Source organism: Mustelus asterias, unplaced genomic scaffold, assembly GCF_964213995.1.
Source record: "Mustelus asterias unplaced genomic scaffold, sMusAst1.hap1.1 HAP1_SCAFFOLD_453, whole genome shotgun sequence".
NCBI lineage: Eukaryota > Metazoa > Chordata > Chondrichthyes > Carcharhiniformes > Triakidae > Mustelus > Mustelus asterias.
The window spans coordinates 99,236-116,504 of record NW_027590405.1 but is presented as its reverse complement, the minus strand read 5'-3'; the positions used below and the strand labels follow the sequence as shown (position 1 = coordinate 116,504).

General features: G+C 47.1%; 1 protein-coding gene across 1 annotated transcript in view; it reads left to right on the top strand.

Moving 5' to 3' along the window:
• ipo4 (importin 4) overlaps positions 1–17,269 on the top strand; it is a 197,093-nt gene that overhangs the window by 83,379 nt on the left and 96,445 nt on the right. The window contains exon 13 of the mRNA XM_078204800.1: positions 15,407–15,515. Coding sequence (XP_078060926.1) covers positions 15,407–15,515 — 109 coding nt within the window. The remainder of the gene's footprint in view (positions 1–15,406; positions 15,516–17,269) is intronic.

The following is a 17,269-nucleotide window of genomic DNA, read 5'->3' as shown; positions in this document are numbered from 1 at the left end:
TACGCACTGTAATAGAGATATAGACCGCAGTGTAAACACCCGTCAGTGCGCACTGTAATAGGGATATAGACCGCAGTGTAAACACGTCAGTACGCACTGTAATAGAGATATAGACCGCAGTGTAAACACCCGTCAGTACGCACTGTAATAGGGATATAGACCGCAGTGTAAACACCCGTCAGTACGCACTGTAATAGGGATATAGACCGCAGTGTAAACACCCGTCAGTACGCACTGTAATAGAGATATAGACCGCAGTGTAAACACCCGTCAGTACGCACTGTAACAGAGATATAGACCGCAGTGTAAACACCCGTCAGTGCGCACTGTAATAGAGATATCGACCGCAGTGTAAACACCCGTCAGTGCGCACTGTAATAGGGATATAGACCGCAGTGTAAACACCCGTCAGTACGCACTGTAATAGAGATATAGACCGCAGTGTAAACACCCGTCAGTACGCACTGTAATAGGGATAGAGACCGCAGGGTAAACACCCGTCAGTACGCACTGTAATAGAGATATAGACCGCAGTGTAAACACCCGTAAGTAGGCACTGTAATAGGGATAGAGACCGCCGTGTAAACACCCGTCAGTACGCACTGTAATAGAGATATAGACCGCAGTGTAAACACCCGTCAGTACGCACTGTAATAGAGATATAGACCGCAGTGTAAACACCCGTCAGTACGCACTGTAATAGGGATATAGACCGCAGTGTAAACACCCGTCAGTACGCACTGTAACAGGGATATAGACCGCAGTGTAAACACCCGTCAGTACGCACTGTAATAGAGATATAGACCGCAGTGTAAACACCCGTCAGTACGCACTGTAACAGGGATATAGACCGCAGTGTAAACACCCGTCAGTACGCACTGTAATAGAGATATAGACCGCAGTGTAAACACCCGTCAGTACGCACTGTAACAGGGATATAGACCGCAGTGTAAACACCCGTCAGTACGCAGTGTAATAGAGATATAGACCGCAGTGTAAACACCCGTCAGTACGCAATGTAATAGGGATATAGACCGCAGTGTAAACACCCGTCGGTACGCATTGTAATCGAGATATAGACCGCAGTGTAAACACCCGTCAGTACGCACTGTAATAGGGATAGAGACCGCCGTGTAAACACCCGTCAGTACGCACTGTAATAGAGATATAGACCGCGGTATAAACACCCGTCAGTACGCACTGTAATAGAGATATCGACCGCAGTGGAAACACCCGTCAGTACGCACTGTAATAGAGATATGGACCGCAGTGTAAACACCCGTCAGTACGCACTGTAATAGGGATACAGACCGCAGTGTAAACACCCGTCAGTATGCACTGTAATAGAGATATAGACCGCAGTGTAAACACCCGTCAGTACGCACTGTAATAGAGATATAGACCGCAGTGTAAACACCCGTCAGTACGCACTGTAATAGGGATATAGACCGCAGTGTAAACACCCGTCAGTACGCACTGTAATAGGGATATAGACCGCAGTGTAAACACCCGTCAGTACGCACTGTAATAGAGATATAGACCACAGTGTAAACACCCGTCAGTACGCACTGTAATAGAGATATAGACCGCAGTGTAAACACGTCAGTACGCACTGTAATAGAGATATAGACCGCAGTGTAAACACCCGTCAGTACGCACTGTAATAGAGATATAGACCGCAGTGTAAACACCCGTCAGTGCGCACTGTAATAGGGATATAGACCGCAGTGTAAACACGTCAGTACGCACTGTAATAGAGATATAGACCGCAGTGTAAACACCCGTCAGTACGCACTGTAATAGGGATATAGACCGCAGTGTAAACACCCGTCAGTACGCACTGTAATAGGGATATAGACCGCAGTGTAAACACCCGTCAGTACGCACTGTAATAGAGATATAGACCGCAGTGTAAACACCCGTCAGTACGCACTGTAACAGAGATATAGACCGCAGTGTAAACACCCGTCAGTGCGCACTGTAATAGAGATATCGACCGCAGTGTAAACACCCGTCAGTGCGCACTGTAATAGGGATATAGACCGCAGTGTAAACACCCGTCAGTACGCACTGTAATAGAGATATAGACCGCAGTGTAAACACCCGTCAGTACGCACTGTAATAGGGATAGAGACCGCAGGGTAAACACCCGTCAGTACGCACTGTAATAGAGATATAGACCGCAGTGTAAACACCCGTAAGTAGGCACTGTAATAGGGATAGAGACCGCCGTGTAAACACCCGTCAGTACGCACTGTAATAGAGATATAGACCGCAGTGTAAACACCCGTCAGTACGCACTGTAATAGAGATATAGACCGCAGTGTAAACACCCGTCAGTACGCACTGTAATAGGGATATAGACCGCAGTGTAAACACCCGTCAGTACGCACTGTAACAGGGATATAGACCGCAGTGTAAACACCCGTCAGTACGCACTGTAATAGAGATATAGACCGCAGTGTAAACACCCGTCAGTACGCACTGTAACAGGGATATAGACCGCAGTGTAAACACCCGTCAGTACGCACTGTAATAGAGATATAGACCGCAGTGTAAACACCCGTCAGTACGCACTGTAACAGGGATATAGACCGCAGTGTAAACACCCGTCAGTACGCAGTGTAATAGAGATATAGACCGCAGTGTAAACACCCGTCAGTACGCAATGTAATAGGGATATAGACCGCAGTGTAAACACCCGTCGGTACGCATTGTAATCGAGATATAGACCGCAGTGTAAACACCCGTCAGTACGCACTGTAATAGAGATATAGACCGCAGTGTAAACACCCGTCAGTACGCACTGTAATAGAGATATAGACCGCAGTGTAAACACCCGTCAGTACGCAGTGTAATAGGGATATAGACCGCAGTGTAAACACCCGTCAGTACGCACTGTAATAGAGATATAGACCGCAGTGTAAACACCCGTCAGTACGCACTGTAATAGGGATATAGACCGCAGTGTAAACACCCGTCAGAACGCACTGTAATCGAGGTATAGACCGCAGTGTAAACGCCAGTCAGTACACACTGTAATAGAGATATGGACCGCAGTGTAAACACCCGTCAGTACGCACTGTAATAGAGATTTAGACCGCAGTGTAAACACCCGTCAGTACGCACTGTAATAGAGATATAGACCGCAGTGTAAACACCCGTCAGTGCGCACTGTAATAGGGATACAGACCGCAGTGTAAACACCCGTCAGTACACACTGTAATAGAGATATAGACCGCAGTGTAAACACCCGTCAGTACGCACTGTAATAGAGCTATAGACCGCAGTGTAAACACCCGTCAGTACGCACTGTAATAGGGATACAGACCGCAGTGTAAACACCCGTCAGTACGCACTGTAATAGGGATATAGACCACAGTGTAAACACCCGTCAGTACGCACTGTAATAGGGATATAGACCGCAGTGTAAACACCCGTCAGTGCGCACTGTAATAGAGATAGAGACCGCAGTGTAAACACCCGTCAGTACGTACTGTAATAGAGATATAGACCGCAGTGTAAACACCCGTCAGTACGCACTGTAATAGGGATATAGACTGCAGTGTAAACACCCGTCAGTACGCACTGTAATAGAGATATAGACCGTAGTGTAAACACCCGTCAGTACGCACTGTAATAGGGATAGAGACCGCAGTGTAAACACCTGTCAGTACGTACTGTAATAGAGATATAGACCGCAGTGTAAACACCCGTCAGTACGCACTGTAATAGGGATATAGACCGCAGTGTAAACACCCGTCAGTACGCACTGTAATAGAGATATAGACCGCAGTGTGAACACCCGTCAGTACGCACTGTAATAGAGATATAGACCGCAGTGTAAACACCCGTCAGTACGCACTGTAATGGAGATATAGACGCAGTGTAAACACCCGTCAGTACGCACTGTAATACAGATATAGACCGCAGTGTTAACACCCGTCAGTACGCACTGTAATAGAGATATAGACGCAGTGTAAACACCCGTCAGTACGCACTGTAATAGGGATATAGACCGCAGTGTAAACACCCGTCAGTACGCACTGTAATAGAAATATAGACCGCAGTGTAATCACCCGTAAGTACGCACTGTAATAGGGATAGAGACCGCCGTGTAAACACCCGTCAGTACGCACTGTAATAGAGATATAGACCGCGGTATAAACACCCGTCAGTACGCACTGTAATAGAGATATCGACCGCAGTGTAAACACCCGTCAGTACGCACTGTAATAGAGATATGGACCGCAGTGTAAACACCCGTCAGTACGCACTGTAATAGGGATACAGACCGCAGTGTAAACACCCGTCAGTATGCACTGTAATAGAGATATAGACCGCAGTGTAAACACCCGTCAGTACGCACTGTAATAGAGATATAGACCGCAGTGTAAACACCCGTCAGTACACACTGTAATAGGGATATAGACCGCAGTGTAAACACCCGTCAGTACGCACTGTAATAGGGATATAGACCGCAGTGTAAACACCCGTCAGTACGCACTGTAATAGAGATATAGACCGCAGTGTAAACACCCGTCAGTACGCACTGTAATAGAGATATAGACCGCGGTGTAAACACCCGTCAGTACGCACTGTAATAGAGATATTGACCACAGTGTAAACACACGTCAGTACGCACTGTAATAGAGATATAGACCGCAGTGTAAACACCCGTCAGTACGCACTGTAATAGAGATATAGACCGCAGTGTAAACACCCGTCAGTACGCACTGTAATAGGGATATAGACCGCAGTGTAAACACCCGTCAGTACGCACTGTAATAGGGATATAGACCGCAGTGTAAACACCCGTCAGTACGCACTGTAATAGAGATATTGACCGCAGTGTAAACACCCGTCAGTACGCACTGTAATAGGGATATAGACCGCAGTGTAAACACCCGTCAGTACGCACTGTAATAGGGATATAGACCGCAGTGTAAACACCCGTCAGTACGCACTGTAATAGAGATATAGACCGCAGTGTAAACACCCGTCAGTACGCACTGTAATAGAGATATAGACCGCAGTGTAAACACCCGTCAGTACGCACTGTAATAGGGATATAGACCGCAGTGTAAACACCCGTCAGTACGCACTGTAATAGAGATATAGACCGCAGTGTAAACACCCGTCAGTACGCACTGTAATAGAGATATAGACCGCAGTGTAAACACCCGTCAGTACGCACTGTAATAGAGATACAGACCGCAGTGTAAACACCCGTCAGTACGCACTGTAATAGAGATATTGACCGCAGTGTAAACACCCGTCAGTACGCACTGTAATAGGGATACAGACCGCAGTGTAAACACCCGTCAGTACGCACTGTAATACAGATATAGACCGCGGTGTAAACACCCGTCAGTACGCACTGTAATAGGGATATAGACCGCAGTGTAAACACCCGTCAGTACGCACTGTAATAGGGATATAGACTGCAGTGTAAACACCCGTCAGTACGCACTGTAATAGGGATATAGACTGCAGTGTAAACACCCGTCAGCACGCACTGTAATAGGGATATAGACCGCAGTGTAAACACCCGTCAGTATGCACTGTAATAGAGATATAGACCGCAGTGTAAACACCCGTCGGTACGCACTGTAATAGGGATATAGACCACAGTGTAAACACCCATCAGTATGCACTGTAATAGAGATATAGACCGCAGTGTGAACACCCGTCAGTACGCACTGTAATAGGCATATAGACCGCAGTGTAAACACCCGTCAGTACGCACTGTAATAGGGATATAGACTGCAGTGTAAACACCCGTCAGTACGCAATGTAATAGAGATATAGACCGCAGTGTAAACACCCGTCAGTATGCACTGTAATAGAGATATAGACCGCAGTGTAAACACCCGTCAGTACGCACTGTAATAGGGATATAGACCGCAGTGTAAACACCCGTCAGTACGCACTGTAATAGAGATATAGACCGCAGTGTAAACACCCGTCAGTACGCACTGTAATAGGGATATAGACCGCAGTGTAAACACCCGTCAGTACGCACTGTAATAGAGATATAGACCGCAGTGTGTACACCCGTCAGTACGCACTGTAATAGAGATATAGACCGCAGTGTAAACACCCGTCAGTACGCACTGTAATAGGGATATAGACCGCAGTGTAAACACCCGTCAGTACGCAATGTAATAGAGATATAGACCGCAGTGTAAACACCCGTCAGTATGCACTGTAATAGAGATATAGACCGCAGTGTGAACACCCGTCAGTACGCACTGTAATAGAGATATAGACCACAGTGTAAACACCCGTCAGTACGCACTGTAATAGGGATATAGACCGCAGTGTAAACACCCGTCAGTACGCACTGTAATAGAGATATAGACCGCAGTGTAAACACCCGTCAGTACGCACTGTAATAGGGATATAGACCGCAGTGTAAACACCCGTCAGTTCGCACTGTAATAGAGATATAGACCGCAGTGTAAACACCCGTCAGTACGCACTGTAATAGGGATATAGACCGCAGTGTAAACACCCGTCAGTACGCACTGTAATAGGGATATAGACCGCAGTGTAAACACCCGTCAGTACGCACTGTAATAGGGATATAGACCGCAGTGTAAACACCCGTCAGTACGCACTGTAATAGGGATATAGACTGCAGTGTTAACACCCGCCAGTACGCACTGTAATAGGGATATAGACCGCAGTGTAAACACCCGTCAGTACGCACTGTAATAGGGATATAGACCGCAGTGTAAACACCCGTAAGTACGCACTGTAATAGGGATATAGACCGCAGTGTAAACACCCGTCAGTACGCACTGTAATCGGGATATAGACCGCAGTGTAAACACCCGTCAGTACGCACTGTAATAGAGATATAGACCGCAGTGTAAACACCCGTCAGTACGCACTGTAATAGAGATATAGACCGCAGTGTAAACACCCGTCAGTACGCACTGTAATAGAGATATAGACCGCGGTGTAAACACCCGTCAGTACGCACTGTAATAGAGATATAGACCGCGGTGTAAACACCCGTCAGTACGCACTGTAATGGAGATATAGACCGCGGTGTAAACACCCGTCAGTACGCACTGTAATAGAGATATAGACCGCAGTGTAAACACCCGTCAGTACGCACTGTAATAGGGATATAGACCGCAGTGTAAACACCCGTCAGTACGCACTGTAATAGAGATATAGACCGCAGTGTAAACACCCGTCAGTACGCACTGTAATAGGGATATAGACCGCAGTGTAAACACCCGTCAGTACGCACTGTAATAGGGATATAGACCGCAGTGTAAACACCCGTCAGTACGCACTGTAATAGAGATATAGACCGCAGTGTAAACACCCGTCAGTACGCACTGTAATAGAGATATAGACCGCAGTGTAAACACCCGTCAGTACGTACTGTAATAGAGATATAGACCGCAGTGTAAACACCCGTCAGTACGCAGTGTAATAGAGATATAGACCGCGGTGTAAACACCCGTCAGTACGTACTGTAATAGAGATATAGACCGCGGTGTAAACACCCGTCAGTACGCAGTGTAATAGAGATATAGACCGCGGTGTAAACACCCGTCAGTACGCACTGTAATAGGGATATAGACCGCAGTGTAAACACCCGTCAGTACGCAGTGTAAACACCCGTCAGTACGCACTGTAATAGGGATATAGACCGCAGTGTAAACACCCGTCAGTACGCACTGTAATAGGGATATAGACCGCAGTGTAAACACCCGTCAGTACGCACTGTAATAGGGATATAGACCGCAGTGTAAACACCCGTCAGTACGCAGTGTAATAGAGATATAGACCGCAGTGTAAACACCCGTCAGTACGCACTGTAATAGGGATATAGACCGCAGTGTAAACACCCGTCAGTACGCACTGTAATAGAGATATAGACCGCAGTGTAAACACCCGTCAGTACGTACTGTAATAGAGATACAGACCGCAGTGTAAACACCCGTCAGTACGCACTGTAATAGGGATATAGACTGCAGTGTAAACACCCGTCAGTACGCACTGTAATAGAGATATAGACCGTAGTGTAAACACCCGTCAGTACGCACTGTAATAGGGATATAGACAGCAGTGTAAACACCCGTCAGTACGTACTGTAATAGAGATATAGACCGCAGTGTAAACACCCGTCAGTACGCACTGTAATAGAGATATAGACCGCAGTGTAAACACCCGTCAGTACGCACTGTAATAGGGATATAGACCGCAGTGTAAACACCCGTCAGTACGTACTGTAATAGAGATATAGACCGCAGTGTAAACACCCGTCAGTACGCACTGTAATAGGGATATAGACCGCAGTGTAAACACCCGTCAGTACGCACTGTAATAGAGATATAGACCGCAGTGTAAACACCCGTCAGTACGCTCTGTAATAGGGATATAGACCGCAGTGTAAACACCCGTCAGTACGTACTGTAATAGAGATATAGACCGCAGTGTAAACCCCCGTCAGTACGCACTGTAATAGGGATATAGACCGCAGTGTAAACACCCGTCAGTTCGCACTGTAATAGAGATATAGACCGCAGTGTAAACACCCGTCAGTACGCACTGTAATAGAGATATAGACCGCAGTGTAAACACCCGTCAGTACGCACTGTAATAGAGATATAGACCGCAGTGTAAACACCCGTCAGTACGCACTGTAATAGGGATACAGACCGCAGTGTAAACACCCGTCAGTACACACTGTAATAGAGATACAGACCGCAGTGTAAACACCCGTCAGTACGCACTGTAATAGAGATATTGACCGCAGTGTAAACACCCGTCAGTACGCACTGTAATAGGGATACAGACCGCAGTGTAAACACCCGTCAGTACGCACTGTAATACAGATATAGACCGCGGTGTAAACACCTGTCAGTACGCACTGTAATAGAGATATGGACCGCAGTGTAAACACCCGTCAGAACGCACTGTAATAGGGATATAGACCGCAGTTTAAACACCCGTCAGTACGCACTGTAATAGAGATATAGACCGCAGTGTAAACACCCGTCAGTACGCACTGTAATACAGATATAGACCGCGGTGTAAACACCCGTCAGTACGCACTGTAATAGGGATATAGACCGCAGTGTAAACACCCGTCAGTACGCACTGTAATAGGGATATAGACTGCAGTGTAAACACCCGTCAGTACGCACTGTAATAGGGATATAGACTGCAGTGTAAACACCCGTCAGTACGCACTGTAATAGGGATATAGACCGCAGTGTAAACACCCGTCAGTATGCACTGTAATAGAGATATAGACCGCAGTGTAAACACCCGTCAGTACGCACTGTAATAGGGATATAGACCACAGTGTAAACACCCGTCAGTATGCACTGTAATAGAGATATAGACCGCAGTGTAAACACCCGTCAGTACGCACTGTAATAGGGATATAGACCACAGTGTAAACACCCGTCAGTCTGCACTGTAATAGAGATATAGACCGCAGTGTGAACACCCGTCAGTACGCACTGTAATAGGGATATAGACCGCAGTGTAAACACCCGTCAGTACGCACTGTAATAGAGATATAGACCGCAGTGTAAACACCCGTCAGTACGCACTGTAATAGGGATATAGACTGCAGTGTAAACACCCGTCAGTACGCACTGTAATAGAGATATAGACCGCAGTGTAAACACCCGTCAGTACGCACTGTAATAGGGATATAGACCGCAGTGTAAACACCCGTCAGTACGCACTGTAATAGAGATATAGACCGCAGTGTAAACACCCGTCAGTACGCACTGTAATAGGGATATAGACCGCAGTGTAAACACCCGTCAGTACGCACTGTAATAGAGATATAGACCGCAGTGTGAACACCCGTCAGTACGCACTGTAATAGAGATATAGACCGCAGTGTAAACACCCGTCAGTACGCACTGTAATAGGGATATAGACCGCAGTGTAAACACCCGTCAGTACGCAATGTAATAGAGATATAGACCGCAGTGTAAACACCCGTCAGTATGCACTGTAATAGAGATATAGACCGCAGTGTGAACACCCGTCAGTACGCACTGTAATAGAGATATAGACCACAGTGTAAACACCCGTCAGTACGCACTGTAATAGGGATATCGACCGCAGTGTAAACACCCGTCAGTACGCACTGTAATAGAGATATAGACCGCAGTGTAAACACCCGTCAGTACGCACTGTAATAGGGATATAGACCGCAGTGTAAACACCCGTCAGTTCGCACTGTAATAGAGATATAGACCGCAGTGTAAACACCCGTCAGTACGCACTGTAATAGGGATATAGACCGCAGTGTAAACACCCGTCAGTACGCACTGTAATAGGGATATTGACCGCAGTGTAAACACCCGTCAGTACGCCCTGTAATAGGGATATAGACCGCAGTGTAAACACCCGTCAGTACGCACTGTAATAGGGATATAGACTGCAGTGTAAACACCCGCCAGTACGCACTGTAATAGGGATATAGACCGCAGCGTAAACACCCGTCAGTACGCACTGTAATAGGGATATAGACCACAGTGTAAACACCCGTAAGTACGCACTGTAATAGGGATATAGACCGCAGTGTAAACACCCGTCAGTACGCACTGTAATCGGGATATAGACCGCAGTGTAAACACCCGTCAGTACGCACTGTAATAGAGATATAGACCGCAGTGTAAACACCCGTCAGTACGCACTGTAATAGAGATATAGACCGCAGTGTAAACACCCGTCAGTACGCACTGTAATGGAGATATAGACCGCGGTGTAAACACCCGTCAGTACGCACTGTAATAGAGATATAGACCGCAGTGTAAACACCCGTCAGTACGCACTGTAATAGGGATACAGACCGCAGTGTAAACACCCGTCAGTACGCACTGTAATAGGGATATAGACCGCAGTGTAAACACCCGTCAGTACGCACTGTAATAGAGATATAGAACGCAGTGTAAACACCCGTCAGTACGCACTGTAATAGAGATATAGACTGCAGTGTAAACACCCGTCAGTACGCACTGTAATAGGGATATAGACCGCAGTGTAAACACCCGTCAGTACGCACTGTAATAGAGATATAGACCGCAGTGTAAACACCCGTCAGTACGCAGTGTAATAGAGATATAGACCGCAGTGTAAACACCCGTCAGTACGCACTGTAATAGGGATATAGACCGCAGTGTAAACACCCGTTAGTACGCACTGTAATAGGTATATAGACCGCAGTGTAAACACCCGTCAGTACGCACTGTAATAGGGATATAGACCGCAGTGTAAACACCCGTCAGTCCGCACTGTAATAGGGATATAGACCGCAGTGTAAACACCCGTCAGTACGCACTGTAATAGAGATATAGACCGCAGTGTAAACACCCGTCAGTACGCACTGTAATAGAGATATAGACCGCAGTGTAAACACCCGTCAGTACGTACTGTAATAGAGATATAGACCGCAGTGTAAACGCCCGTCAGTACGCACTGTAATCGAGATATAGACCGCAGTGTAAACACCCGTCAGTACGCACTGTAATAGGGATATAGACCGCAGTGTAAACACCCGTCAGTACGCACTGTAATAGAGATATAGACCGCAGTGTAAACACCCGTCAGTACGCACTGTAATAGGTATATAGACCGCAGTGTAAACACCCGTCAGTACGTACTGTAATAGAGATATAGACCGCAGTGTAAACACCCGTCAGTACGCACTGTAATAGGGATATAGACCGCAGTGTAAACACCCGTCAGTACGCACTGTAATAGAGATATAGACCGCAGTGTAAACACCCGTCAGTACGCACTGTAATAGGGATATAGACTGCAGTGTAAACACCCGTCAGTACGCACTGTAATAGAGTTATAGACCGCAGTGTAAACACCCGTCAGTACGCACTGTAATAGGGATATAGACCGCAGTGTGAACACCCGTCAGTACGCAATGTAATAGAGATATAGACCGCAGTGTAAACACCCGTCAGTATGCACTGTAATAGAGATATAGACCGCAGTGTAAACACCCGTCAGTACGCACTGTAATAGGGATATAGACCGCAGTGTAAACACCCGTCAGTACGCACTGTAATAGAGATATAGACCGCAGTGTAAACACCCGTCAGTACGCACTGTAATAGGGATATAGACCGCAGTGTAAACACCCGTCAGTACGCACTGTAATAGAGATATAGACCGCAGTGTGAACACCCGTCAGTACGCACTGTAATAGAGATATAGACCGCAGTGTAAACACCCGTCAGTACGCACTGTAATAGGGATATAGACCGCAGTGTAAACACCCGTCAGTACGCAATGTAATAGAGATATAGACCGCAGTGTAAACACCCGTCAGTATGCACTGTAATAGAGATATAGACCGCAGTGTGAACACCCGTCAGTACGCACTGTAATAGAGATATAGACCACAGTGTAAACACCCGTCAGTACGCACTGTAATAGGGATATCGACCGCAGTGTAAACACCCGTCAGTACGCACTGTAATAGAGATATAGACCGCAGTGTAAACACCCGTCAGTACGCACTGTAATAGGGATATAGACCGCAGTGTAAACACCCGTCAGTACGCACTGTAATAGGGATATAGACCGCAGTGTAAACACCCGTCAGTTCGCACTGTAATAGAGATATAGACCGCAGTGTAAACACCCGTCAGTACGCACTGTAATAGGGATATAGACCGCAGTGTAAACACCCGTCAGTACGCACTGTAATAGGGATATAGACCGCAGTGTAAACACCCGTCAGTACGCACTGTAATAGGGATATAGACCGCAGTGTAAACACCCGTCAGTACGCACTGTAATAGGGATATAGACTGCAGTGTAAACACCCGCCAGTACGCACTGTAATAGGGATATAGACCGCAGCGTAAACACCCGTCAGTACGCACTGTAATAGGGATATAGACCGCAGTGTAAACACCCGTAAGTACGCACTGTAATAGGGATATAGACCGCAGTGTAAACACCCGTCAGTACGCACTGTAATCGGGATATAGACCGCAGTGTAAACACCCGTCAGTACGCACTGTAATAGAGATATAGACCGCAGTGTAAACACCCGTCAGTACGCACTGTAATAGAGATATAGACCGCGGTGTAAACACCCGTCAGTACGCACTGTAATAGAGATATAGACCGCGGTGTAAACACCCGTCAGTACGCACTGTAATAGGGATATAGACCGCAGTGTAAACACCCGTCAGTACGCACTGTAATAGAGATATAGACCGCGGTGTAAACACCCGTCAGTACGCACTGTAATGGAGATATAGACCGCGGTGTAAACACCCGTCAGTACGCACTGTAATAGAGATATCGACCGCAGGGTAAACACCCGTCAGTACGCACTGTAATAGGGATATAGACCACAGTGTAAACACCCGTCAGTACGCACTGTAATAGAGATATAGACCGCAGTGTAAACACCCGTCAGTACGCACTGTAATAGGGATATAGACCGCAGTGTAAACACCCGTCAGTACGCACTGTAATAGGGATATAGACCGCAGTGTAAACACCCGTCAGTACGCACTGTAATAGAGATATAGAACGCAGTGTAAACACCCGTCAGTACGCACTGTAATAGAGATATAGACTGCAGTGTAAACACCCGTCAGTACGCACTGTAATAGGGATATAGACCGCAGTGTAAACACCCGTCAGTACGCACTGTAATAGAGATATAGACCGCAGTGTAAACACCCGTCAGTACGCAGTGTAATAGAGATATAGACCGCAGTGTAAACACCCGTCAGTACGCACTGTAATAGGGATATAGACCGCAGTGTAAACACCCGTCAGTACGCAGTGTAATAGAGATATAGACCGCAGTGTAAAGACCCGTCAGTACGCACTGTAATAGGGATATAGACCGCAGTGTAAACACCCGTCAGTACGCACTGTAATAGGGATATAGACCGCAGTGTAAACACCCGTTAGTACGCACTGTAATAGGTATATAGACCGCAGTGTAAACACCCGTCAGTACGCACTGTAATAGGGATGTAGACCGCAGTGTAAACACCCGTCAGTACCCACTGTAATAGGGATATAGACCGCAGTGTAAACACCCGTCAGTACGCACTGTAATAGAGATATAGACCGCAGTGTAAACACCCGTCAGTACGCACTGTAATAGAGATATAGACCGCAGTGTAAACACCCGTCAGTACGTACTGTAATAGAGATATAGACCGCAGTGTAAACACCCGTCAGTACGCACTGTAATCGAGATATAGACCGCAGTGTAAACACCCGTCAGTACGCACTGTAATAGGGATATAGACCGCAGTGTAAACACCCGTCAGTACGCACTGTAATAGAGATATAGACCGCAGTGTAAACACCCGTCAGTACGCACTGTAATAGGTATATAGACCGCAGTGTAAACACCCGTCAGTACGTACTGTAATAGAGATATAGACCGCAGTGTAAACACCCGTCAGTACGCACTGTAATAGGGATATAGACCGCAGTGTAAACACCCGTCAGTACGCACTGTAATAGAGATATAGACCGCAGTGTAAACACCCGTCAGTACGCACTGTAATAGAGATATAGACCGCAGTGTAAACACCCGTCAGTACGTACTGTAATAGAGATATAGACCGCAGTGTAAACACCCGTCAGTACGCACTGTAATCGAGATATAGACCGCAGTGTAAACACCCCTCAGTACGCACTGTAATAGGGATATAGACCGCAGTGTAAACACCCGTCAGAACGCACTGTAATAGGGATATAGACCGCAGTGTAAACACCCGTCAGTACGCACTGTAATAGGGATATAGACCGCAGTGTAAACACCCGTCAGTACGCACTGTAATGGAGATATAGACCGCAGTGTAAACACCCGTCAGTACGCACTGTAATAGAGATATAGACCGCAGTGTAAACACCCGTCAGTACGCACTGTAATAGAGATATAGACCGCAGTGTAAACACCCGTCAGTACGCACTGTAATAGAGATATAGACCGCAGTGTAAACACCCGTCAGTACATACTGTAATAGAGATATAGACCGCAGTGTAAACACCTGTCAGTACGCACTGTAATAGAGATATAGACCGCAGTGTAAACACCCCTCAGTACGTACTGTAATAGAGATATAGACCGCAGTGTAAACACCCGTCAGTACGTACTGTAATGGAGATATAGACCGCAGTGTAAACACCCGTCAGTATGCACTGTAATACAGATATAGACCGCAGTGTCAACACCCGTCAGTACGCTCTGTAATAGAGATATAGACCGCAGTGCAAACACCCGTCAGTACGCACTGTAATAGAGATATAGACCGCAGTGTCGCATTTCGAGGCGCAGACTGTGCACGAAGCAGATTGAGTGCCTGAGTTTCTCTGAATGGTATTTTGTCAATCCTTTACGTTGCAGACATCTCCACGCCATGCTGCACTGCATATGTCAGGCCCTCACCGACCAGAATCAGGTGGTCCGAAACGCAGCACTCTTTGCCCTTGGACAATTCTCTGAGTTCCTGCAGGTAGGAAAAAGTGTTATAAATTCCATCGCACATTCCGTCAGTCGCACAACATTCCTGGTCATTTTGTTTTGCCTTTCCCGTTTCACACTCACTCGCTGCTTCAGTGGGGTGAGGGAGATTTTTTTAAAAACCATTTCATTTTAGTCTCTCATCTTGTGATTCCTCTCTTCACTCAACCGAACGTTCGCCGTGCTCTCGCACTCTCCATCCCTCCTGCTTCCTTTTGCTTATCCTGTCCACGGGTCTCTTGCTATTCTGTCGCTCGCCCTCGGGTTTTATGCAAAGATCATCTTTTGTCCATTTGCAAAATCTGCATGTTTATCTAAAATCAAGATTATGAGGGACATGGACAGAGTGGATAGTCAGAAGCTTTTTCCCAGAGCGCTATAGTGGGATAGCTCTGCTGCCTCACAGCGCCAGGGACCGGGTTCGATTCCCAGATTGGGTCACTGTCTGTGGGCAGTCTGCACATTCTCCCCGTGTCTGCGTGGGTTTCCTCCGGGTGCTCCAGTTTCCTCCCACAGTCCGAAAGATGTGCTGGTTAGGTGCATTGGGCCGTGCTAAATTCTCCCTCAGTGTAACCCGAACAGGTGCCGGAGTGTGGCCACCAGGGGATTTTCACAGTAGCTTCATTGCAGTGTTAATGTAAGCCTACTTGTGACTAAGAAATAAATAGTCAATTACTCGGGGGGCACAGGTTTAAGATGCGAGGGGCAAGGTTTAAAGGAGATGTACGAGGCAAGTTCTTTTTTACACAGAGGATGGTGGGTGCCTGGAACTCGCTGCCGGGGGAGGGAGTGGAAGCGGATACGATAGTGAGTTTTAAGGGGCGTCTGGACAAATACATGAATAGGATGCGAATAGAGGGATACGGTCCCCGGAACTTAATGCCTTGGGTGTTAATGACTTGGGCACATGGTGGCAATGGTTAGCACTGCTGCCTCACAGCGCCAGGGACCCGGGTTCGATTCCCGGCTTGGGTCACTGTCTGTGTGGAGTTTGCAGGTAGTCAAGAAGGTATACGGCATGCTTGCCTTCATCGGCCGGGGCATTGAGTTTAAAAATTGGCCAGTCATGTTGCAGCTTTATAGAACCTTAGTTAGGCCGCACTTGGAATATAATGTTCAATTCTGGTCGCCACACTACCAGAAGGATGTGGAGGCTTTGGAGAGGGTACAGAAAAGATTTACCAGGATGTTGCCTGGTATGGAGGGCATCAGCTATGAGGAGAGGTTGGGGAAACTTGGTTTGTTCTCACTGGAACGACGGAGGTTGAGGGGCGACCTGATAGAAGTCTACAAGATTATGAGAGGCATGGACAGAGTGGATAGTCAGAAGCTTTTTCCCCAGGGTGGAAGAGTCAATTACTAGGGGGGCACAGGTTTAAGGTTCGAGGGGCAAGGTTTAAAGGAGATGTACGAGGCAAGTTTTTTTACACAGAGGGTGGTGGGCGCCTGGAACTCGCTGCCGGGGGAGGCAGTGGAAGCGGATACGATAGCGACTTTTAAGGGGTGTCTTGACAAATACATAAATAGGATGGGAATGGAGGGATACGGTCCCCGGAAGGGGAGGGGGTTTTAGTTCAGTCGGGCAGCCTGGTCGGTGCAGGCTTGGAGGGCCGAAGGGCCTGTTCCTGTGCTGTAATTTTCTTTGTTCTTATCTTGCTGGACATTGCTTCCTTTGGGGTGTGTTTCAATGCTTTATTTCATGTCTTTTTCCCCCCTTTTTCTCTTCCTCCTGCCCCCTGCCCCCAC